At 38.7% G+C, this 26,569-nt stretch overlaps 1 protein-coding gene across 1 annotated transcript in view; it reads left to right on the top strand.

Annotated features, from left to right (window-relative positions):
- MYO3A (myosin IIIA) overlaps positions 1-26,569 on the top strand; it is a 108,986-nt gene that overhangs the window by 76,116 nt on the left and 6,301 nt on the right. The window contains exons 21-32 of the mRNA XM_032182655.1: positions 1,341-1,470; positions 1,594-1,764; positions 3,979-4,058; positions 4,694-4,771; positions 7,382-7,587; positions 9,556-9,667; positions 10,996-11,158; positions 11,800-11,886; positions 15,086-15,209; positions 16,330-17,308; positions 17,986-18,124; positions 26,437-26,546. Coding sequence (XP_032038546.1) covers positions 1,341-1,470; positions 1,594-1,764; positions 3,979-4,058; positions 4,694-4,771; positions 7,382-7,587; positions 9,556-9,667; positions 10,996-11,158; positions 11,800-11,886; positions 15,086-15,209; positions 16,330-17,308; positions 17,986-18,124; positions 26,437-26,546 — 2,379 coding nt within the window. The remainder of the gene's footprint in view (positions 1-1,340; positions 1,471-1,593; positions 1,765-3,978; positions 4,059-4,693; positions 4,772-7,381; positions 7,588-9,555; positions 9,668-10,995; positions 11,159-11,799; positions 11,887-15,085; positions 15,210-16,329; positions 17,309-17,985; positions 18,125-26,436; positions 26,547-26,569) is intronic.

The following is a 26,569-nucleotide window of genomic DNA, read 5'->3' as shown; positions in this document are numbered from 1 at the left end:
GACCTGTACTTTGTCATCAGCCAGACAGCGTAGGCCCTGCCTTCTGCTTCATTTGATAAGCAGCATCTTGCCCTCCTCTACTAGATGACTTATTGCATATGCATTTACAACCTCAGGAGGAGTTGCTGATGTGCTGAGGGAAGATGCCACTGGCCAGCTGAACCTTGCCTTGTGGAAGCATGACTCTCTTTTGAGCTCTTTTCAGTTTTATAGATTGGGCATCACTGTCTCACATGGGAAAGTGTGTTATGCCTCTGCAGTACTGGAGCAGTTGGCCTGGAAAGAGGCAACATCCCACCCATTGGCTGATGGAAGATAACTTGCCCCTTGTATGACACAGCCAGCTAGAAAAGACCGGGGGAGACCCCTCTAAACCTCACCTTCAAGCAACTTACATTTCACAAATGTGGCATATGTCACTGCTGAGGAGCAGGGAGCCATCTCTGCCTGTACCATTCCTGATATCAGCCACTGAAGCTGGGGATGCCACCAGCCTTTTCCAGTGTTGAACAACATTTTTCATTAGGAAGTTTCTCCTACCACTGAACTTAAATTTCCATTGCTGTGATTTAAACTCATTACTTTTAATCCCATTTACTGTGAACCTGGAGAATATTTTTTCCTCTTTCTTTACAAGCTTTTATTTTATTTTATTCTATTTTATTTTATTTTACTGTAATTTAAGATTGTCAGTGGGTTATTTTTTTGCTTTCTTTTGAATTTAAACATGCCAGTATCTTCTACCTTTTGTCACCTTTTGGCCAGGTTTTCTTGTTGTTCATTTCATGAGTCCTGGAGGTACATTTGAGTTAGGTATACCATGCCTGCATGTGTGTAGAGAGATTTCAATTGCAGCTTGTGACTTTGAAAGCTGTTTCTATAATTAATACAGAAATCTGTAGGAAGTGTGGCACAATATGAGTGGGACAGAAAGACTGCACAATCATATGGTTAATCCTGTGTGATACGGTTGAAAGCAGGTGCATTGTTAATTATGTGTTTACACCTAAACTGGTGTAAAGGAGTGACACCAGTATGGTTGTCCTCCTGTTGAATCCACATTGGCTAAAACAAACGTTAACACATCTGCATTAGGGAAAAGAAGTGTCTCGGACTTCTTTGGAGCAAGAGATTTGCTTTTAGTGATCTGCACCATAATGGTTCTCAATATTGAAAAGCTACAACTGTCAGTGATCTAAAGAAAGACTGTGAGTGAGAGTAAGCCTTGTGGCAGAAAAACCATTTGTATCTCAGTACATTATAAGCCACATGCCAGAGTACTTAAATTTACAGTTACTTTCCAAAAGCCCATAAGATGCATAAATGCACTTTTTAAACAGGTTCTGTATAATGCGAGTGGATTCCTAGCCAAAAACAGGGATACCCTGCCAGCTGATATCGTGCTGCTACTGCGATCATCTGAAAACAATCTGATACGACAGTTGGTAACCCACCCTCTTACAAAAACAGGTATTGCTACTGTGGTAGTCTTCCTATCCTCCTTCTCTAGCCTTGATGCTGACCACTGCTGGGTTTCATGTGACCATTTATTGATGACATTATACACTTTGTGGCTTAACTTTCCAACCCTAGAATCTATACAGAATGGAGCCCCTGCCGTCTCAAGCTGCAGGGGAGGGACTGGTCTGGTCAAGTGCGAAGGAAGTGGTAGAGGCTTCTTTCAGGGTCCCCTCTTCAGGTTAGGGGCACGGGACAGGGAGTGGAGTGCATCACTTTTGTTGAGGACTGAACAGAAAGGATCAGGTAAGTCACTGGCCTTTTTTGGACAGGGTATATGTAAGTTGCCTGTTTGTCTCAGTGCAATTTTTCTCTAAAGCATTAGAGAACCAAGGTGGGGCTCCTAACATCTACTGCAAAGAGTGAGGAGACACTCCTATTTCCCCAGTCTTAGTTCTTTATTGTATCTAACTGTTGAGGCCCTAGTAGTGAACCCTTCCTCAAGGAGTTTATAAGGGGGTGGAGGAAAGTATATGGCTCTATAGAAATTGCTCCTAAGTTGCACCTCAGATGAACTAGGCCCTTTGCACAGTGTCCTACTTTCCTTTTTAAGGTGATAAGTAAGTCTCCTTACAACCAGAAAATCTAAGTGGCAAATACCATTTGTGTCCTGTCTTTAAATTCTACCACAAAGTTACCCAGTAACTGCTGTTACCTTATGTATATTACAGCCAGGCAGGAGTTATTTGTTACTGTGTAGTACTGCTCCCTGTGTGAGGGCACTGATGCTGTACAATAAGTACTTCACAACATTACTTTTTTGTACAACTACAAGGGAGAACAGGAAAGCTAAATTGGAAGAGCCTAATGGAAATTTCTCTAAAATTTTATCATAGCTTACAGAAACTGAGGTTTTTGCAAAGCCACTATTCTTCACAAAGGTTGTTGTGCTGAAGGAGTGCAAAATTCAGTCCTTAAGGTCTTTTTTAAGCCAGTATTCTTAAAAAAACACTTAACACAGTGTCCTTCCCTGAACATTTTAATGTGTTGATATCTGCTAAGACTTTAAACTATAATTTCTGTGGAGCCAAGGTCAGAGCCCAAATGGTCCCAAGAACTTTTGTAATGTTTTGCAATATAACTCTGAAGGTTATTTCAATCTTGTTAAACATTATCAAACATTGTGTGTAGCCTTTTGAAACTGACATAAACCATCCACATCCAGCCAACTAAAAGCTAGATTTCTGGTCTGTCATTCATCTAGAATCAGTGGAAATATAGAGGTATATCCAGAATCCAAGCCATCCTGCCCTGCCATCTCAGGTGTTTCTCTCAGGATGGGATAAATCTACTCTGAAGGTGCTTCTCTTCATGGAATACAACAGGGATCCTATAGACACCTCACGTCCTGACAGCTAATGTTGGGTATAAGTAATCCTCTCTCTTTCCATCCCATTCTGTGACATTCAGCTAAGCACGGGGTATTTTGGGCACTTGATATCATCACACAATACATTACACATTAGCTGAGCATCCATATAGTTGCAGCTATTTATCCAGATCTTATCCACCTCTTCCTGATAGTAGCTGAGCACAGTGAGATTACAGGCTCTCACAATGTATAGTGAGATGTCAGAGGTATGATGTTATTAGTAGAAGCAATTGCAGCATGCAGCACTGGTTTTATGAACATAAAGTGACATTGTGTAAAGGCCAGAAGCATTTTCATTATTTCTTTAGAAGACCAGATTCTGTATAAACCACTCCTGTGAACCTCTTCCAAATCACTATGATAGGGGTCGTACTTGACTAAGAGTTCCAAGGCTGATGTTTTAAGACAATGTCTATGATAGTAAACAAAACACGACCAGTGACCAGTAGCTAAAACACTGCCACAGGATTGCCCATTTTGAGTAATTGTAAGCATCCCTCCCTGGGACACTTCTGTTCCTTGTCAGCTAGCATTCTCCCAGGAATACCCAGGCACATGTCACAAGAAAGTGTAGGCCAGCAATGATTTCCAGTGAGCTCTGTGGAAGGACACAACCCTATTTTTACCAGTTAGTTAGAAGAGTAGAGAAGTATACAGTTTAGCTCTATAGACTTGAGTCATGCCATGTCACTTGACCTCAGGGCCAGAGAGGGGTGCTAACACATATTTTTAACTAATATATGTGTAGCCTTAGAACTAGGATAATAAAATAACATCCTTAGGGTAAAAGCTCATGGATGCTAGAAGATACACCTTTTTTACCTTCTGCAGCAGTCCGTTTATTTTTTTGCTCTAGTAGGTGACATAAGTGCTGAAGGAGGAAAATTTAGCCCATGTTCCATCATCGTGCAATTTCTTCAGAGCTTATTCCACCCCAACGGTGAAAAGAGAAATGAGGACATGCTCAGAAAAAAAGTCAAGGACCTTTATAATCATATGGTTGCACTTAATAACATGGTTAAGCATACCCTTTAGTTGAGATGAGATCTAAGCATTTTGGTAGGTTGCATTCTTTCATCTTCCCATAGGTAACCTGGCACACAGTAAAAGCAAAACTACAATCAGTTACCAGATGTGGACCCCCCAGAAATCAATCAGTCATACAAAGGTAAGAAAACTGATTTCGTGATTCTGCATTCTGCACTTAACCTTATTTTAAACTAGAAAGGCAATACTGTTGTTGGTACTAAAAGTGAGCAAGTAACCCCTTCGATGGTTTTTTTTCCCTCTCCTGTTTTCTTTTCTGTTTAGCTGGATATCTTTGTGTTGTGCAATTCATATTCCTTCCGTGAGGTAAAAACCTAACATTTCCCTTCTTTCTGGCTATAGTTTTATAACAATTTCAGAAAAGAAAAAAAAAATTACTTCCTAGCTATATTGTAGCAAAAAGAGAAATTAAAATTTTGGTGTGGCGTATAGTCATGTTCCATAGAGTGTGACCACAATAGCAGTGGCACTGGAATAACAAACAGGACCTCAGACATTGTCAGGTTATTTGTAGCAGCTTTTTGTAGCAGTTATCAAATTGTGTCCTCGGTGTGTGAATGTTTGTGTATTGTGTAGCAAAGTAATGTAATGGTGTAACTACTTTGTGCTAGTGATCACGCAGTAACTTTTTCAGTTTTGAGTACTTTTTTTTTACTTGATGATTTTCTCTGAGGGGTTGTTTGTTGAGGCATTGGAAAGGGCATTACATACTCAACAGAGATAAGAAGTGTCTTTTTTTTTTCTTCATCCATATAGAATGAAGCAGGAGATACCGGACATCATCCAAGAGAGACAACCAGTATGAAAACACAGACAGTTGCTTCTTATTTTAGAGTAAGATATCTGATCTTTTAATATTTTTTTTCTAGAGTAGAATGCATATTTATTCTTTTACCTTTTTTAATTCACCTGTTGAGTTAAAGTCAGCAGTGATACATTTAGAGTTCGTGAGCTGCTTAAAGGGCTCAGCAGTCTATGCAGTACAAATATATAAAGAAGATTGTGATGTTTCATCTCTAATTGTACTCAAACACACAGCCACATTTCCATCATGATGATGTAGGATGATTGATACGAATTGTCTTTCACTCGCCTGCTTCTCCCCAAAGGAGTTAAGGGGAAGTTGAATATCAGACATACAGCATTTCCTTAAGAGTTTAAGAAGTAAGAAAGAAAAATTAATTAATTTGGAGCAAGAGCTACAGAGGAAGATCTTGACTCCTCAGAGTCTATTCTGAGTACATTCTTTTGGCTCTTTTATCAGTGCTCTTTATTTTTCCAAGTGCAGGCAGCACTGCTGATCCTGCCATAGAAAAAGCTGTGAAAAGCATTGTTTCTTCCAAAGTCAAGCACAGAGTTGGCCCAAGCCTGAATTTCCAGCTCCTCTTATCTCCCAGCAAAAATGTAAAGGTGGCTCAGGTAATCTTCATGATCTTTAAGAGTTCATTTACATCTATGACAGAGAGCAGTAAGGAGCAGGATCTCTGTTTAGTAGACTTAACTGCACAGCTTTTGGGACTGTCAAGGATAATGCCAGCCCAGGTATTATGGTGATCCAAAGCTGGATGGCATTTTAACGTTCTGGATGGAGAAATGTATTGAATCTACTTCAAAGTTCCTGTCTTTGATTAATTAATTAATTAATGTTGGTAATGCACTGGCATTACCAATAAATCTAGCAACTGAAGCTGTGAAGGGTTCGTTGTATTTGCACTTTCCTGTTACTATTTTCTGTAGTGGAAATCCCTGCTCAGATCATGCTAGCTAATGCTCTCAGATAAAGATTCAGCTTCATCCCTACTGGTTTACTGATATGCAGATATCCAAGGGTGACTGAGAAAAGCATCTGCTATCTCAGGCTGAGTAGAAAAAAATATATATATCCATTAGCCTGCCCTATTTGTTTGTGTTCCATTGTAACATGAGTGATAAATCTAATTAAACACGTTGCTGCTTGGTGAAGCATTTGTCCAAAACGGGATTGCATATTTTAATGGGAAACATATGTCTCTTGATATCTTACACCAGTTTCCTGTATCTAACCTACTGCTGAACTGCATTGCATCCTGGCTGCCTCTTTCTGTTGAGTCAGGCTGAATCCTGAATAATGAGCATCTTCACTTGTGTTTCTATAAGATATTCCCATTAAGAAATTTTATGAAATACAAGTCAAGCTTGTTTACAGCCAGATTCAATTCAGTTGTCATAGGGAGCTACAGACAACATCCCTCTGTAAGCCTGGCACCCTGGTGAGGTAGGAAGAGTGCAACTTTTGAATTGTGATTTTGTGCATTCCTAGTTTTACCCTCCTCAAATGTTTGTTCCTGACAGGGCAGCTGTAGTATCACCATCAGCCCTAATGAACAGGACGTGCTGTATGAGAATAGATTAAGCACCCCTCTTCCAGGATGGCTTTAGGTTCCTCTATCCTACTGAAGGGATGGCAATATTTACTGGCTTAGTGCACTTCTTCCATCAGTCTTCCATCCTTAGATTTACTCCCTGGACAAGTAAAGATCTTCAATTAGATGACAACAGGAAAAACAAACAAACAAACAAACAAAAACAACAAAAAACACATGAAAGTGGGTTGTAATTGCCTAACAAGAGTCCAAGAAAAGGAAAGAAGTATAAGGAGAGTTTTTATCATATATTAGACGAGCTGATGTAGCTGGGAAGCATGGAGAGGCTTCCAGGGACACTGCCCTTTCATCAGGTCTGACAGCCTTTAACAGCTTTTAACAGCCACACTGTCAATAATAAAGCTCAGTAACAGCTGCACAATCCAATGCCAAGCTAACTGATGCAGTTGCCCCAAACACCTATTTGTTCTCTGTCTTCAGTATTAGGCATAAAATGTGCATTCATGTGCTTGTGCATTTCATGAGAATAAGTGGTATGCTTTTAGAAATATTCCTCAATAACACTTCCCTTCTACAGTTATACTCAAGAATTCAGTTATGATCTTGCAAACAATGCTTTGCTTCTGCTAAACATATAGATTGATATGAACTTGGTGTTGCAGACTCAGCCTAACAGCTGCTGTTATATCCACTGGTCTTCAAGGGAGCCTGCAAAAAAAAGAGATAATTTTTTAGAACCATAATTAAAGATAATGCTGCTTCCAAAACCAAAGCAGGTGTTCAGTTATTGGCAGTACCACAAATTTTGCATATACCAAAACTGTAGTTTGTGAGAATGTCCTGGGTGGACTGTGATAACGCCCATTTGGAGTCAGTGTTTCTCTCACGTAGTCTATGCTGATCTTTTCAAAACCAGAACTGTTACACAATTTACTTCATCTATCATTAAAGTACCAGCTTACTGAAATCTAAATGGACTTGCACATGAAATAAATCTGATTATATGAAACAAAATTTCAGCTACATCTGTACCTACATAAAAGTTTTATAATCACCCTGGTATCTTTTTCATTTCTTGCAGTATTCCCTGATGGATTTGTTATCTAAAATGGTCGTTGGCCAGCCTCATTTTGTCAGGTGCATCAAGCCAAACAATGACCGGCAGGCAAACAAGTTTGATAAAGAAAAAGTGCTTGTTCAGCTGCGTTACACAGGAATTCTGGAGACGGCAAGGATTCGAAGACAGGGTTATTCACACCGCATACTCTTTGCTAACTTCATAAAACGGTAACATTGATGTGAACAAGTGCCTTTTTCTCTTCTATCATTGCTGTTCAGTGTTGGCTAAGCATCCGCAATGCATTTGGCATGGTATTTATAGAAAAAATACAGAGACTTTTCCTGTTAGAAAAGAGATTACAGACTGGGTGACAGAGTAACTCAGGCACAAGATCAGTAATCCCTTTTGGATTGGTAGAGAAAGATGATGCATCCCAGAATGATTGTTTCATGCTCCATCTGCATTTGGTTAAATTATTTGCCGTGCTTATAATCTGAAAGTTTTCTTCAAAGATTTTAGGGTTAGAAATATAATGTTTCAAATTAAAATGGAGAATCTGGAGAAAGAGCCTCTGAGAAGCACCACCATTTCTCTAGCTCCTGACGTTCAGCACTGTGCAACATCTGTGTTTGCAGGGGGGTGATAATTTGGAATGGCTAATCTAGGGCTGAGAAGTTCATTAAGTCCATAGTTCTGTTTGAAATATGCTTTCTAAGTATTAGTCATTTGTTAAGAAGAATAACGAACTCACTATTATTTTATAATCCCTTTAACTCTCTTCTTCTGTCGCCTCAAAAAAATACTGAGCACTTAACCTATATTTCTTCTTTACAAATAAAGACATTGAATATTTGCCTCAATCAGAGCTTAGATTTATGGAATGGGGAGTAAAGCTGGGAAGAAGCAAGCAATACAGCCAGAAATGCTTAAAAGGAATGGTGCACTAGAAACAGAAATCTAGCCACAGAGTGCTGCTGGTACATAAGGAGAGGAAAAACAAAGTAATGCTTTTATAGCACAGTATCTGGGAAGAGTATTGCTGGGACTATTACAGTCTTGGAAGAGTGCAGGATGGGAAAAGGTAGTTATCACTGCACCAAGGTATGTTGTGGCTCTTGGTTGCTGCTTTTTATCAAAAACTTTATGGTGAAGGTAAAAGAGAGACAGTCAGTGAGCACAATGGGGAAGCTCTCTAGAGGATGTGCCCCCCATTCTGCCACCATGCTATGCAGGTCTCAAGCACTGGTGATATGGCGCTCACACAGAATATATATATAAGAATTGGTGGTCATAATGCAGAAATAATCATTGTCTCCTTTTTTATAGTCCTCTGAGGACATTGTTACCTTCATCTAAAGTTGGTACAACCCAACTTACTGTATAAACTCTGAGTAACAAGAAAAAAAAAAAAGCGTAACACTGTCAGGAACACACATAATGGTATCCACATTTTTTTTTTTTTGAATTAAAAAATAAATAAATAAAAAATAAACCAAAACAAGACAAGTACAGTTCATTTTGTAATGAAATTACATTCTGGGAAATCCTGGAAAATGCAAGTACTTTCCTACCTACCAGCCAAGTTGGTATGTGTTATGTAATTTTTATGCATGAGCATCCTGACGTCTTTTCTCAGGCAGAGTTAGTTCTGAGAAATTAGTTTGCCAAATTAAATGCTTACATGATATGTCAAAACATCAAATATTATGTTCCAAAAGGATCTACAAAGCTAAATCCAAGAAGGTAACAAGAGCTGGGATGAGTCTCACATGTTAACCATCTAAGCACTTGAAATAAAATAGGAAATCTTCATGACATTTATAGATATGAACTAAGCTAATTTAGGCAGAAAAACATAAGTATTTTTATCTTGCCAATGAAATCGCTTTCACAGACAGTCAGAGCAGCAAAGGACTGGCACACAGCCCCATTTGAGTTGCACACTTTTTAAAACCTTTCAATGTTGACATAGAATTAAACAGCCCTCCAGGGTGTGCAATATGTCACTCATCCACTTTTAATTGAGTTTCTTAGTGCTGCATATAAATCACAGCAATTTTTTTAGTGAGCTGTTTTTTTTTCAGTGCTATGTTTTCTTTCATGCAACTGTTTTTATTATTTAAATGAATGATTTGAATGTATTTGCATATATTGTTCACCGTTAATGGAATAACGAATCATATATTTGTCTTTAGGTATTATCTCATCTGTTACAAAACAAATGATGATCCTCCAGTCAGCCCGGAAACCTGTGCTGCCATCTTGGAAAAAGCTCACCTGGACAATTGGGTTCTTGGAAAAACTAAAGTAATTATATATAAGTATAGATATATATACTGTAAAAGCATTATTGCACTATGTCACTGTTAATTTATTAGGATTGGAGTAGCTCTTGTCTTTCCTGGTACTAAAACAAAAACAAAACAAAAAAACAGCCTTTGTTGAGTACTGTTCCATGATTCCTGGCAGAAATCCCAAACCAGTAGTGTGTTAAAATTCTGATCGACTGTAATGAGGCCACAGTCTGCCTCACCTGTACAAAGCAGTATGTGACAATGACACTGCTTGCATCATTTTTCCAAAAATGTGATAGTAAGGATCAGCTCATATTTCTTCCTTTTAGCAGTCAGACTCACAAGGGGAGGGGAGAAGGTTTTTACCTTCCAGCCAGAGGGTCTGTGCTAGAGTTTGTTGAGCAGTGGGAGAAGACATAGATCTCAGATATGTGAAGTCGGAGGAAGGCTTTTCTTGATATACAAGAAATATGTCTGTTCCCATACTCTTGCCATTGGTTCTAGCTCACCAGTCTTACCAGTGCGCTCAGGAGCCACCCCCCCCTCCCCCCGGCCCTGACACGACGGATCGCAGGAGATCTGCCAGAAAAAAATAAGCTGTCAGACAAATAATGCACCTAGTCTCAGTCTTCCAATGTAACAGAAGTGCGTGGAAAGGAGAGGGGGACAAATGGATCCTAGATGGATCCTAAACTGCACAAAATACAAAAACACCTCAGAGCAGAAGAAACAACTCTTCTTCTTCTGACACTTATTCCTGGATAGGCTGGACAAGCCATGAAGATACATGGCTTCCTCCTCAACCTTTATTTCCCTTTGCTGCCTTAGTGAGGCTAATGGATAACATGTAGTGAAGGGAAGGGTGTTTTGAGATATGAGATCTATATTGTATGTTTACTTAATTAGAGTTAACTTGTGTCTGTACTAGAGTGATCAAAGATCACGGGGAATTCTGTAAAACAAGAGTAATTGGTCTTAATTGCACAAGCTTTATCTACAGATTTTATTTTATACTAATGTATACCAGGAATGTGTTTGTATCCCTCATGCTGGGCTAGTTGTTAAGGATCTATATGAGCTTCATGCTTGATAAAAGCAATTTAGGAAATAAACAATGCCTTACATTTAAACTGGGAAAGCAGAAAGGTTGAAAGTTCTAGATTTGGATCACCTGTATGCAATATACATCAGATTTCTGAGGTTAGTGAAACTGTTAGACTCTTAGGTTTAAAAGAGATTTGTAGTTACAGCCCAAGGTTTTGCACTGGGACTATGAAATGGGGCCACTCTGTCTAAGCTGCATTAACTAGAACTATTGCCTGTCTGCTTACTCTTTTTAAGGTGTTCCTCAAATACTATCACGTGGAGCAGCTGAATTTAATGCGAAAGGAGACAGTTGACATGATTATTTTGATTCAGGCTTATGTCAGAGGGTGGCTGGTGTCAAGGAGATACAAAAAGATAAAGGAACAAAGGGAACAAAGTGCTATTAAAATACAGTCAGGTAATAGCTTTAAAACATTTAATATTTTCCTTAAAGCTAGCATGTGTGTGTAGTTGATAGATGGATGTGCATGCCGGATGTGGATTTTTCTGTTTTCCTGCTGTTACATTTGATAAAATATCTAATACTTCATGATATCTGTTTTTATGGAGAAAAAATTCTTTTAACCAGCTTATGACAATCTTCTTACCAAAGCTACGTTTATCAATGTTGCATTTAAAGGCAGTTTTAACAATGGAAGGACATGATTGCATAAATGATACTGTTAATAATATTCTGACATGCTCTGACAAGGTTGTGCAATATAATAATGAAAATATAAACTGTCCAAGACAATAAGACCAATTATGCCTTTGATGAAGACATCAATTGAAATTTTTAATATATTTCAAACAGCATCTTCTTTTACATTTTGATTCTCTCATGTTTGTATTTATTTCATTCTTAATAATGTTACTCATCAGAAAATATAGTTTTTATGGAGATTCATATTGCTTGTGCTTTTTTGCCATTTTTGGAAAGATAAAGCCTGAAAAAAAAAAATTAATATCTTAATGGAAGCCTATAATTCCTTACAGACTTTTTATTTTTAAAGCCTTTTTGTGTATCTAAATAGATTTTTTTTTCACAACTCTTTTCAGCTTACAGGGGTTTTGTTGCTCGTAAAGAATACACAAAAGCAAAACGTAATCAAAAAATGGAAAAATACATTGTTAGACTTCAAGCAAGTAAGAATTGTTTGCTTTCCTTGTTTTTAATGCGTTATTCAAACACAATATGTTGATCCAGATTCTTTGCTGTTACCTAGCTACACTGATTGACTATGTTCATTTACAGTGCCTGACATATAATTTATCTATTATAAATCTATATGCAGTGGTTGAGGCAGTGGTATTCCACTATGTGTACCTCAAAGCAGCATAGAGGCCCTTTCCACAGCTGGGAGGTGGGCTGGTTAAATGCCATGGCAAGACTTTCACTTCTAGTTTGTTATGCCTAATTATTGCAGCTGGTGCTGTTGAAGCCCTGTATGAGATTATGTGCATATAATGTTTGTGTGCATGCTGTTTGGTTGGGAATAGGTCTTGCTACATATCAGTTATGTTTGAGAAGACTACAACCTGTAATTTCACTCACATCTGATTCTTTTTTTGCCAGGACTCAGTCAGAGCTAGCAAATTATCCTGCCTCTTCTGCAGCAATAATCACCTTGCACCTTGTTGTATACTATATGACATCTCTTTTTCCTTCACATATTTCTGTCTCTCCTGTCCCTGCAGAGATGTCCCAGAGCCAGATGTAGTCTAGGCAGCTCTGGAATCAGTGTCAATACAACTCAGAGGTCCGAACAGGTCCGAAAACAGCTGGCACAAATCTGCACAATACTTTTAGTAATTACAAAGGTAGTTACCCCAAACATAAGTTAATGCTGCCAGTACCCAGGCTATCTAGATGTAAACTTCCTCTGATATGCCTTCATGAGTATATACCAACACTACTGTTGGTTTTAATCATTGTCACAAGCACTTGTTAATTGCATTGAGACAATGTTATAGTGTACTGAAGAGTACTTTGCTGCAGTCACTAGAATTTTATCAGCATAAAAAAGAACCTAAAACCAGAATAAAATTCAGTGATGTGCCAAAAATAATTACCCATCTGAAACTTGTCAATTATTGTAGAATATTTGCAAATGCAAAACTATGAATTTATCACTTTACTCAGTTTGTTGATCTCCCCAGTGTTTCTGCTCATCCACCTTCTTTATCTTGAACGCAGTTTCAATTTTTTTTCAGTGCACAAGAAGCTAAAACAGAAGGAAGTCCATTTTTACTTAACTCTTGGAGTATTTTTTCCTATTTTTAAGTCAGTACAAAACCTCCCTTCCAGTTTGAAAGCAATGCCTAGATAGCTACAACATCAAAACAAAAGCAAACTTCAAAAGTGAACCAGAATAAGTCTAAAAAGACCATATTTGGCTTACATGGCATGTCCACTGATAATGTAACTTGATATAGTTAAAAATATCTCCTTTTGACTTATTTTTATAGGGAAATGGAATGAAAATTTCCCCAAGAAGTCCAAGAAACTCTGACAGTATTCAAAATTCTTTATAATTTGCACTTTTCTAAAGCCCTGCCAGACAGCAACATGAAACCCAAGTGTGCCACTTTGAACAAATATTTGAGTTCCTTTACTCTATGTCCAGTTATCAATATATAATTTATGTCCCTTTCATACAGTGCTTCTTAGACCAATCCACTGCATCTAGTGTAGCCCAAGCTGGTCTAAATTGTGAGTAGGGAACGCTAAAGCAAAAACAAACAAACAAACAAAAAGCTAACATAAAGTTTTATGAATGTGTCAGGACAGATTGTTTATGCTCCTCTCCTGTTCTTAAGTGAGCTTGACCTTCCTCTCCGATCACAACACTCAGCACAGTTGGAATGAGAGTTCCCATATCTACCATCTCCTCAGGGTTGTTAAATCACCTAAATCCTCTATCCCCATAGTCCCGCTATTGCATCTGGAGTTAGAGTTCAACAGAAATATTTTGACAAAACATTTTGTTCATCTTATTTTGCCAAGGATTAGCAGGCTTGTCCAAACCACAGCACTGTGGAGAGTGTGCCAGTTTCCATTAGGAAATGATTTGCAACTTCAAGAATTTTTGAAGCAACATTCTGAATGGGATTCAGTTTCTGATCATGACACCTCAGTATAAATCTCTGAAAGTGACCTAGGTCTCTAAACTCCTCTTAGAGTCAGCAGAGCCTAGAGTTTGAGTAATTTTATTCTAAACAACCAAATGCTCAGAAAATTTGTGACTGTATTGTTACCTAGTGCCATTTGAAATGCCCCAGGTTATCCTGTCTGGCCTCCAGCTTTATTTCATGTGGCACACCCAACTTTCTCACAGCAGAAAGCCCAGTCTGTTTCAACGTGTCTGCCAGCTCCATGTGGATGCTTTAGGCATCGTGGAGCACTTCAGATGGCACTAGATACTCACATGCCAGCAAACATATCAAGCCCCTAGTGACTAGTCATTGACTTTAACAAGAGGTTAGAGACAGCACAATTGCAGACACCTTCATGTACATACCTAAATTTAGTTACCTTCACCTGGAGCTGAATCCCAGTCCTTACAGTACCAACTGGTATAGTGGTGAGGGTGCATATGTGTCTGGTGAGAGACCTATCTTCGAGTCTTTATTTATCCTGATTCACAACATAAACTTAAACATGCCACAAAGTAAAAGTACTGAGTATGCTTGCCAGAGTGTGTCTGGTTATTGTGGAGCTTAGCTCACTTTTCATGCTGAGCTTTCTCATTTTGAATAATGAGTCTTTGCAAAAGGAGCATGAGTGAGGTCTGCTGCAACTGCTGAGCTGTAAAATTTTCAGTTTCTCTCTAATCTGGTGAATGTTCAGCTAAAGAATTAAAGTTCCAAGCCTGTGCCAGAAGAGAGGCTGGTAATCTCTATAGCCTGATTGCCAGGTGTTTCCCAGGGAAATAAAGACCTTGAGTCAAATCAATTGCCTGAATCAGGCAAAGCAGATATGTGGTGCTGAGCACAGTGTTCTAGAGGTACTTCGACAGCACTACGGTTCTGTGTCTTTCAACATCTGCCTTTATTTTTTTCATTCCAATAAAATACTGAGAAAGATCTTGCTTCTGTCCTCATGTAGAATGGCTGCAGCTTTCTGAAATCCCAAAAGGTTTTGTGGGACAGAATCATTCCAGCTGAAAAGTAATCATAATTACCACCCCAGTCTGTATGCTCTTATTTCTCCCTATGTTTTTTGTTTGTTTGTTTGTTTTTTGTTGTTTGTTTTGTTTAATAACATTATCATTTAACTCTCTGAAATATTTGAGATACCCGTTGTTTGTTGCCTAAAGTTGTTTTATATTATAAATTGTATCAGTTGCCAGAGGATACTTACTCAGGAAGAAGAGGAAAGAACTAACTGAGGCAAGGAACAAAGCAGCAACAGTAATTCAGTCTCACTACAGGGGATATAAGGAGAGGAGGAACTTCAAAAGGAGGAGGTAATATTTTCCATCTCTTCTGTCAGTGTGTCCCTTTTTAATAACTAAACTGATAAAAACAGGGATATAATCTAAAAGTGAAGCAAATTATTCTAGAATTATTATTAGAATTATTCTAGATGTAAGTGTATGTATACATTCACTTGGAGTTCTTTCAATGTCAGTAGGCAATTTTCTTGTATTTTCAAGCCCAGGGAATAATGGCACGTTTAGGGGAAAGATAAACAATACTGTGTTTACCTGTAATGTTAATGTAACTTGTAAATGAATCTCTTTCTGGAATTGGATATTTGCAAAAAATGCTCAGACAAGAGCAAGAAACAGGCATCTGCAAGGAACTGCTCTCATCTTAAGTCACTGTCTGATAAGCATAGGTGATGACAAGCAGGAACCTAGAAGACTTGCTCAGATCAGACAGATGAAAGTAAGGGGAGGCAAATCACATTCTAAATACTTCTGCAACATAGCTGTAGTCCTAGTCACTGAAGAGGAGCACTTTGCACATCACCATCTTGTTTTCAGTGACAGCATTTCAGTAGCTGGAGACTACTCCAGAGAGGTAGAAAACAGCTGTGAATGAGTCAACAGTCTTTCTCAAGAGTCAAAGGGGAGGAACAGTGTGGCAGATTTCACCTGGCACTTAAGTTTTATAGACAGTAACAAACACAGTGGAGGGAATTGGTCTTTTAAGTTTGACCTGGACCTGTGCCCAGGATCATAGAAAGAAAACAGTCCAGTGTGATGTGAGGCAGTTTTCTTTCATTAATACATTTAGGATTATGTGTATTTATACACACTGGAGGTGGTACAAATTTTCTGCCTTACATTCTTGTTAAACGTTCAATTAATTCTTTTCTGTTTTATCACCTGCCCTTGTGCAGCAATTTTCTGTGAACAGTTTAACAGGGATATTCCTTTTAACATTAAGAAGTAATAGTCAATAGAAAAACATAGATTGGCTTTCTATCTTCAATTCCAGCTATGCGCATTAAATCTTTCCCATGTTCCAATGCATCAAATTGCCTTTTACTACACAAGCATCACCAAAGGTAGTTGCAAAGTTGTTACTATCCTTCATCTCCTTCAGCTATAATTTCTCGCAAAATTCTATTCCATTCAGGGAATCACTTAGAGAGAACCAAACTGAAAATGCATCAGCCTTTAGTGAAAATAAAAAGGATGAAGAACTTCAAGATAATGAGGAAAGTCCAGCTGGAGTGAAGAGTGCCCTTCCAAAAACAGAAGAAGAAGCAGCTATTATTGTTCAGAGCAATTACAGAGGCTACAGAGCCCGTAAAAAAATAAAGGAACAGTGCAAAAAAATAGGAGAGGAAGAATTATCTGCTGTCGAATACTTTGAAGCACAACTGCAGCCACTTCAAAATATTACACTGGAAGAAGCAGTGAATGAGGAGATTCAAGATGAAGGTGATGCTGTTATTGACAGTGAGTACACCAGGGACAGTGACATAGGGAATGTACAGGAGCAAAAGAAAATGCCTACTAAAGAAGAGACAGTTTCCATGAAGCAGAACCCTGCAGTAGAGCATGCTGGTGAAGGTGAAGACCAGGCATCTTTGGAGGAGTCATCCAGCAAAGCTTCTGTCAAAAGCACAGCTGAGCCTGAACTCCAGCAAGGGCAAACTAACCAAGACACACTCAGTACAGATGGGCAAAATCAAGAATCTGCTGTGGTCCAACCCAAGACCAACGGGAATGTGGAAAGAAACCATGTGAAACATGAAGTGATGATGCCTAGAGAACGTAAAGGAATTATAAGAAAAGAGTCAATAAGAGGCTCACGGAAACAAGCTGAAGCAGAAAAACGAGGTTCAGAAGACAAAGACAAGGCAGCAGTGGTTATTCAGAGCAATTACAGGGGTTACAGAAGGAGAGGACAACTCAGAAAAGAAGGGAAATTACCTTGCAAAAGTCAAGAGAAAACTATAAAGGAGCCAACAGAAGCAGTACACAATCAAAATAATGATCCCCAGACAACAAAAGATAGGGAAAACACTGTTATGGAGGCTGAGGACTCTAAGACACTGAAGGGAGGCTCAGAGAAAGAGCCTTGTGATTTGGCAGCCTTTTCACGGCAGGTAAGAAGCTTATAAGCTAAATTTGTTAAACATAACACGCTGAGCAATGACAGAATGGCAAAGTTATTTTACTGACTTCAGTGGAACAAGTTTTTACTCTCTCGGCTGAGACTGATGTGTTTTTTTTTAACGAGTGTTGCATTAAAAGGCATATTTGGGGCTGCAAGAGAAATACCCTTTTTAGGAAGGAGAGAAAGACGAAGTTAGAAAAATGGGGAAAAATTATGTCAGTATCAACCTAAATGCAGAAGCTCTGGCTTTATTGAAATGTGCATTTACCTAGCAAGGCCCTTAATTCAGCATTTGAAATGTCTCTGTAAATAAAACAGTAAGTTGCTGTGTCAGTGCCAGTGACTTGCACATGTGCAGAGCCATATGCCTGCAGTTGCAGAAGCTGTTCTGCATCCCGACATCAGCAAGACACCATCTGCCCACCTGAGTGAACCAATATGAAGGAGCAGCAGGACTGGGCAGTAGTATGGGGCTTCCTACACTTTTTTGTTTGGTTGGTTTTAAGGAGAGGGATGGGAGGTAAGTGTAGTAGGTGTCTGCACTGTAGTAGCTGGAGAGATATCTTTTAAATTCATTATCAAGCCCACTGTTTTATCCTTGGTTACCTTGGAACATATATGCTTATTTATATAATAATGAGAAATCCTGTGTTATATTTTTTTTAGATATCAAAATTATCTGAAGACTACTTAGCGTTGCAGCAAAAATTAAATGAAATGATATTGTCACATCAGCTGAGACCTGTGATGCTGTCCAAAGATAAGCAAACTAATGACCAACATTCTTCTAATGTTTGTCAGTCAGGTAATGTTGAACCTTACTGTTTAGGCTGAATTTTCATTTGTTAACAGGACTGTCAAGAAACAACTCCTTTTCATGGTTTAAAGGCCAGGGGACTAGAAGAGGAACTAGCTCTGGCTTCTCATGTAACTCAGGCTGTTTATTTCTGTACTAAGCCTCTTATCAGTATATGTCTGAAAACTATTTTCCACAAAAATGTCCAAGCATGACTGGGATTTACACATTTATCATTTTTCTTGGTACTTTGTTTCAGTGCTTCTTAAGATTGGTGAATTGTGAGGCCTAGACACAGCATATCTAGTAATAATTTTATTTGGTAAAAAATACACATTGACTCTTTTTTTATTCATTGTTCCTCAGCAGTATGTGTTACAGATGAAATATGCAGCTGTGTTTTAAAAACAAAATATTTTTAGGTACTATGTCAAACACTTTGCCACAGTTTATCACGTTTATGCTGAGTAAAAGTTTTAGCTACCCAGAAGTTCAAATGAGTCTATCAAAACTTGCAACTCCTCCCCATGTTGGTGGGCATGACTTTAAAATCATAAGCAAATTCGTATTAATAATTAGCATCTGTTTGACTTCCATGCTTAAAAGATATAGAAACATCTGTTCCAGTTAGCATGGGCAGTAGGGCTCCCAAAATGTAACCGTTCTTGGAGCAGGTTAGGTGCAGGGGTACTGATAGGTAGAAGACATGGCATTCAGAGTGTGCCCCACCAGGAGGTCCACAAAGAGCTCAAGCCTTTTCAGTTGGAATGGACATAACGGGTTTTCCTCAGCCTGTTTTTTTGGGCTGCAGGTGCAGAGGAAGACAAGGGCAAACATGGAAGTTGGCTGGGTGGGCCTCCATCACTGCAGGGATGGCTGTGTCAGCCATGCCACTTTGCTGCCTCTGGGGAAGAGCTCTGCTCACCTCTGCACAGCTGGGATCAGATGCAGAGGTGCCCCTGGCTGCCTAGAGCCAATTGTAATACTTGTGTTATAACATTGTGGCTTTGGCTGCCATGTTGCTAAAACATCTTTCAGATCCCATGGCTAAGTGGAAGAGATCCTAAAGGTACTGCACCCCCACTTTGCAGCCCTTTCAAGAGGTCAAGCATCTCAAATGAAGGCTTGGTGTTTAGAAAATCTAAACCTCGAAGTATAAACTGTCTGCTTCTAGATAATCTATGTAGATCAATCTGTTCCCAAAAAATAACAAAAAGAATACAAATGTGAAGCTAAAAACAAAGTTCTGTGATCTTCCATTAAAGGCTGAATAATGTTTGGGTTTGTACTGAGTTCTTTATTAAATATTGCAGGTTTTTTTATGAGGTAGATCTGAGGGATTAAAAATGCGTGCTATCGAAAATAGCTCTCGGTTCTTACACATTCTTCCTCCAGAAGCTGGAGAAGAGAGGTAGATGGAGGAAAGAGAATACAAAAATCCCTGTTTATCCAGTTAAAGGTCTCATTACTTACACCAGTGAACACAGTGAAAGTGTATCAGTATGTTCATGCCATGCGCAGAATAGCACAGTGTCCTCCCTAAGCACTGCTATAAATTTAAGTAGCTCTGCAAGAGGCAAACGAATGTCAGAGCTTGTCACCTGTGCAAGCAACCCTGCTTAAATTGGTTACTAGTCAGCTACTTATCTTCCCTTTGTTTTTGAAAATGTCACACTGTTTTACATCTCTGTGGTGCTATAATACAGTATTTTTCCAATGGTGAAGTGTGTGAAAGTGTTGTTTGTACCTTTTTGAATGTGGAAGTGAAGAGTGTCATACATTTCTTTGAACCAAGTCCCAAGTTTTTAAAACAACAGTGAAACAGTTGTTGAGTGACATAAGGACTTTGGTCTCATTTTGATGAATAGAAAGAAATACGACATTCTTACAAGCTGCTATTATGTTGCTTTAACAAAAGGAAGATTTATTTTCTTATTTTTTTCTCCTGGCAAATGTGTGCATGTGCGATATGACAGCACTTTGCTCTTTTGTGCACCAGGTATAGTCTTTGAGAATGTTTTGATCCTTTTTTTTTTTTTCTCCTCTTTAATTTTCAGGTGCAAAAAGTGACTGTTTGTTAATAATATCTAATTGCCTTTTGCAAAAAATGTCAGCAATGGTAATCATAATCCATGTTTAGACGGAGTTACTCTTTTCAACGTAAATGCATTTAAAACGAAATAGTGGGTACTATTTGACCACAAAGCTACAAATGAATTCAATACAAACAGAAATGTGCTACTAAAGCGCAGGTCTGCTAATGCCCTATTTTGCCCTTATATGTTGTAAATCCTGAGTTGGCCTCTTCTATCTCAAACCAAACTAGCCTTTCCAGCCTGCTTATGGCTCTCCAGCCAGTAACTCATTTAATGCTCTGCTCCAGTAAGTAAAACCACTCCAAAGCCAGCTTTTTTTATACCCATTGTTCCCAATCTTTTTGTATTAGGCTGACCCATGATAAAACAGGCAGTATTATGCCTGGAGCTAGGTCTGGTTCCTTGGCCCTTCTTGCCCAGCTGGTCTGAGTTGGGCAGCTATCGTCCCTGTGTGCTGTGTTCCCTTGTCGTACCTCACACAGGTTGTGGGGCTACTCATGATAAATGTGACAAAGGTGACTTTTGACAAATACTGAACTTTAAAAAAGCAAGAAGGCAAGCCAGGTGGCCTCTAGTCAAACTGTGTCCCTTCCAAGCCATGACATGAAATTTCAGTCTCTGCACCACGGTCAGCCTGACAGAGAACAGCAGCTCAGCCTCGCCTAGGGCACAGCAGGATGGCAGCAGGGGGCTGAGCCTTGATTCCTCACATCCCTGCAGACATATTTATAAATGCTAAGCCTCACTGAAAGACCTTCCTTGCTATGGAACATGAACATTTTTTTTCTACATTCAAACATAATTCACACAACAGGAAAACTGTTTACTTTCCAGCTAAGATCAATCAAAAGAAGATGCTGCAGCAATTCCCAGGTGTGCCTGGGAGCTGGTTGGAGCCTAAGCCTTGCATCACAAACTCAATCACAAAGCTGCATTGTCTTAACTTAAGCAGGTATTTATTATAGCAAATACGATCTACCTGGATGTACAGAATACGTAAGTAAAAGTATGCATATGATCACGTAGGTTGTACTGCCTAAAAAACAGGAGTTACCAGCATCCCGGATTTCTTCCTTTCTGTATTCAGTGTAGTGAGATCACAGACAACTACATAAAATAAAGACATGAGATAATGTGCCACAGACTGCCATGCTAAAGTGAAGCATGTAGACATGGTGAGTGATGCACTGTCTGTTATTAAACAGAGAGGAGCCTTCCTGTCCTCTTGCCTACATTAGGTGTTACAGTACAGTTTATACACATTTACAGAAGGATACACTTTTAGTGTAGGTTTCTCTCTAGGGCCACCTTTGCTGTCCTACCCTTATGAAAGCAGAGGTTGTTTAGCAATTGTTTAAATCATGTAGCATTTGTCTATATCTAATTACTCTGGTGGTTTACACTTATTTACATATCTTCCTCAGCTTCACTGGTTTTATATGTCATTTTACACCTATAACGTGAATTGTTTTTATAGCTTTATGCCTAATAGGAATGCTTGTCTGCCTTCATCAGTGGCTAGGTGGCTACTGTCAGTTTTAGAACTTACCTGCTCCTATAACAGAACTCACCTGCTCCTATAATAAAATATTTTATTATATTGCTGCCCACAGAAGGGAAAGAACTGCGGGATTTCTGGGTGGTGAACTGTGACAAGTGTTCAGATTTTCAAAGTTGTTTATAAAAATACAAATCCTGCAGTTTAAAGAACCTATGAGCCAAAAGGTTAAATGAGTCTTAAATCTACAAGGTTAAATTGTTCGTAAGTGAATTTAAAATGCACAAGGTACACTGCACAAGGTTACTGGAATAAACACTATTCCCCATGGCTCAAATCACCAAGTAGGTTATATTTTCTTGTTAAATACATTCAGCAAACATAATGGCTACATCCCAGGACTGCACCTTTGGACTACAAGTGAGCCTTGGGGTTACAGCAGTGTTAACATAGATACACAAATGGCTGCTATCTAGTTTTTTAAGGTCAAAACCTGAAGGGGTGGGAATATGATCATGATGGGGACAGATTTATTTTTTTTTTACCAGATGAATAATGGTGCTCATCTTTGTAAGTATTAAATGACAGTTCAAGTACAAAATCTCTGGAAGATAATTTTCTATATTTAAAATGAAATTCACTGGGAACAAGGAGCTCCTGTGCAGCTGAGAGCTTATTCAGCTACACAAAGCCGTGAGTCAGGCAGGGTTTTCACCCAGGATTCCTCCTGCTGTAGGATGCTACAACACTGTTTTCACTGAGTACTTGGCAGTCTTTGCAGGAAAAAGGGAGCCCTTCTAGTGCTGGGGGAGCACAGCAGTATTGAGAGGCCAGTCTTTTCCTCAGAGGAACAGAGTGGCCAGCCATGGAGCACTGAGGAGTGAGACTGGATAAATGCAGGGCAGTGAAGTGCTTGTGCTGTTTGGCCATTCTTTGGGAACCAAGCATCCAGGGCACAGACGATTTGTGCTGGGAGCTGGTTAGATCCATTGGCAGAGCATGAGATGAGGGAAGTTGAAAAAGTGGAGCAAAGCCATTTCCCTATAACATCCTCTCCTAAATAACAATCAGCCCTTGCCACCAGACTCTCAGATATGGGAGTATCAGTGTCAGCGAGAGACTGAAACTGAGATTCTTGGTGGGGTGGGCAGGACTTAGGCATGAGAGATCAAACATTGTCATCTCCTGCTGGGTGCAACTAGAAAATTCTCCATCCCCTGCAGTTCCTAGTAATCCCCCTATGTTTTTCTAGTTCACTAAAAGCTTGTGCCCATCAACCATAATTTCTAAATCTTGGCATGGGTGAACATCCTATGAACAAACAATTCCTAAAAATTACTAACCAGAACATTAGAGAATAGTGTTTTTCCTACGTGCATTTCCCAAACTCAATTTACTTTTTTTTTTTTTTGGTACAATTAGCACAACAAAAAGGAATGCACGTAAATGTTGTAAGCGGTAATAGCTGTTAATTTATTGTTGTCATGTCCTGGAATTCCAGTTATTACCTCCACATTTTTTTGATTACTGCCAATCTCCCCAACAAAACCCAGACAATTACTGGTTCTACTGTCTGGTTGTTTTGTGTGTGTGTGTGTTTTGTTCTTTTGTTGTTGTTGTTGTTTCCTGCTTATTTCTTAGACTACCTTTTTACTTCCTGTCCCCATAAGATGTGGAGCAATGCTGAATCAAACAAGTAACATTTCACTTAGGTGGCCTGCAGACAGGTTTATCTGTTTCTCCAGGTGACCTAACAAACAGAGACTTTTCATCACTTAGATGCTTATCGCACTATTTCTGCAGTCTTTGGTATAAGATCTGTTGTAAGTCATATGTTAATTTACATTAGCATCCATGGATGTTGATTCCTCTCGATTGTTGTCTTCCAAGTTTATCATTGTACGTCAGGATGTGCAGATACATTTCAATGTAAAGGGCTGGTGATACTGACTCATCTTTATTCAAGCATTTCTTGCCTGTACTTGAACGTTTCAAATGTGCACTGCTATCTACAGTTTCTGTGGTTTGTGGTGGTGCTCAGGATACGCATACGTTAAATAGGCAGCCACACTGTTCACACATCTTGACTGACCCTTTGCACTGTAACTTGTTCATTCTCTTGGAGAGTGAGCTTAACTTTTGTTAAACTTCCCACCATCACTTGATCAAATGTGATGGTCTGCTTCAGCTTTGGGCAGTAGAGAGATTTAACTTCCTGGGCATGGATTACAACATGACACACGCTCACTGTTAAGTTCAAAAACATTCCTACAGGAGGATTTTAAGCAAAAATAAACAATAAGGTATTTTACTATGGAGAGATCAGGCTTCAAAAGAAACATTTTCTTTGTTATGGTCTATAGAAGCAACATAATTGGCCTATTTAATAAGTGAATGATTTTACTCCTTTCTGCTTCATTGCTTAATGCAGAAAGGTATAGGCCATCTACAAAACAAGCACATCAAACTCACCATTTATCAGGACTGAGTATTTAATTTGCCTTCCACCTTTAACTCTACCAAGTAAGTGATTTCTGGAACTATCAGCAGCTAATAAAAAGTAAATCTTACTTTGTGCAGTGAGTTATCCAATACAACAAACAACTACCACATCAGCTGTATTTCAGTAGCAATGAACACAGACATCTAAGTGTAGAGAGAAATCACAAGTTTACTTTCTGGTGAAACAAAGAAAGGTAAATCCAGCAAGCTACTTTTAACATGCTGTGTAATTTAAAGGAAAAACTCAGAATTGCATTTTCAGTCCTCTGTGTAATTCTAAGAAAGAAAAACAAGATGCCCGGGCTTAGAATACTGGCTGCCCCAGCAGGATACTTCTGTCCCCTTGGTTCTTTTGCATAGCTCATTCATATATAACATGCATGAGCCCAGATAATTAGCTATTTTTTCCTAAAACCCTTATCATTATCAAAATAATTTTATAAAATGTAAGATGAGTCTTCTTTGCAGAGCACATATGCAAGAAGTGTATAACTAATTTCAGATGGAATAATTGTTATGTAGAATATGAGAATGCTTTCATATGTTTGACAGTGATGAATTAAATAATGTAACAGCATACATCATTATAGATTCTTGGGGGACAATAAAAATCTTTAGGTATTATGAGAGTCTTTTCCTTGAGAATTTCTTAGAGCTTCCAATTTGATTTCATTTTCTTTTTCTAGCAGTCAGGATCTTTGATACAATTTTTGTAAATGCACTACATACAAGAGTTTAGGTATTTCTCTTAAATTATGCTGAACTTTATGTGCTTGGTTTTCTATTTTTGTTTTTGGTTCTGTTTGTTTGTTTTAAGGTATTGTTTCCAGTTTAGGCTCCCATTGTGTTTAAAAATACAACAGGGAAGGTTTGCCTCTACTCAGTCACAAATGGAAACTCAGATAACTCCAGGTGGTCCATTTGAAATGCAGCAGGGTACCAACAGCACACATAGAGCACAATCAGGCCTTCCATACCTACTCAAATGAAAGAATGTAATTTATATTTAATACAGGTTAGTGAAACGAATGTATTGCATCTAAATTTCATTGTTTAGCATGAATTATCTGTGCCCTGACTTAGAAAAACACCATCGTTCTCTAAAGTGCAAAATTTTAAAAGGTACTCGTTCATTCATTACATGAGAAGCAGTCTGCATTCTAGATAAGAAACTAAAACAATAAATGTAATCATTATCCAACTACATTTTAAATTAACATTATTCATTCTGGCTCCTCTGTATATCCATGACCTTTACAAGCCTCTATTTATCACACATTAAAAAAAACTTACACAGCTAATTTTGCAGGAGTCAACACTGATGTATTACCGACTGTTTCTCATTTTAAATGATCATGCTACCTCTATAATTAAAAAGATGTCTGATGTATATGGGAGAGGTTTTATTTTTATAGTGTGAAAGAGTTTCTGGTGGCCATGAGAGAACGAAGTACATTCTTCCCTCTAAGACCCAATCATATGTAATTAGCACACCTGGGTTATGGAGTCAAAGTCATTTCATGTGAAAGAGGAGTAGATGAGCAGAATGCATTTCAGTAATTTATTGAACCTAGATCTTTATTCCACCCTCACACTGTCATCATTGATGAGTGCAGAGATGTTTCTTTGACGGACTCTTACATAGCCCACAAGTCAGTGTCAAACCTAGAGCCTGCAGATTACCAGAAGGCAGCAGTTCCATTTTGTTTGAAAATCTTGGTTTTGTTTCCATTAGAATTAATACATTCCTTGTATGTTTGTGGAAAGTTTTTGTAGAAGTAGAGACCATGAGTTGACTACATCTAAACCAGAGGATCTAAACTGGATTGCTCTGGATGCTATGGGCATGGTCATGCTGTGTTGCCCAACGGTATGTCATTTGGCTTGAAAAAGAACAGCCTCATCAGGGGAGAATCTACATCATAATAATATAGAGAAACAACCTTTGAATCAGGTAGAGAAGAGATCTAATGCTGGTCCCCAAATTTGACACCTTAATGGGTGACTCATTACGTAAGTCCATGTGGGTAGTCAGGAATCAAATAAATAAACCCATTCTCCTTTCCAGTCTGGATATGGGAATGCCCAAAACTGTTGCTTTCTTGAGTGACTGCAAGCAGTAAATTGGCTAAATGGATTTTTTTGCTCTCCAGTGAAATTCTCTTTGTGTAAAAACCTCCCATTTCATGAAGAAATAAGCCTTACATTTTTCTTCTTTTCCGTAGTTGCAGCCAAAGTTGAAGACTCTCGCCCAAAGCAGAGACCCCCAAGGAGGCCACGGAAGCCCAAGACATTAAACAATCCAGAAGACTCCACCTACTACACTCTAATACATGTGAGTTTAGCAAGTTTTTGTGG

This window comes from Aythya fuligula, chromosome 2 (assembly GCF_009819795.1).
Source record: "Aythya fuligula isolate bAytFul2 chromosome 2, bAytFul2.pri, whole genome shotgun sequence".
Classification (NCBI taxonomy): domain Eukaryota; kingdom Metazoa; phylum Chordata; class Aves; order Anseriformes; family Anatidae; genus Aythya; species Aythya fuligula.
The sequence above is the reverse complement of the archived record's forward strand: the minus strand, read 5'-3'. Positions and strand labels throughout refer to the sequence as shown.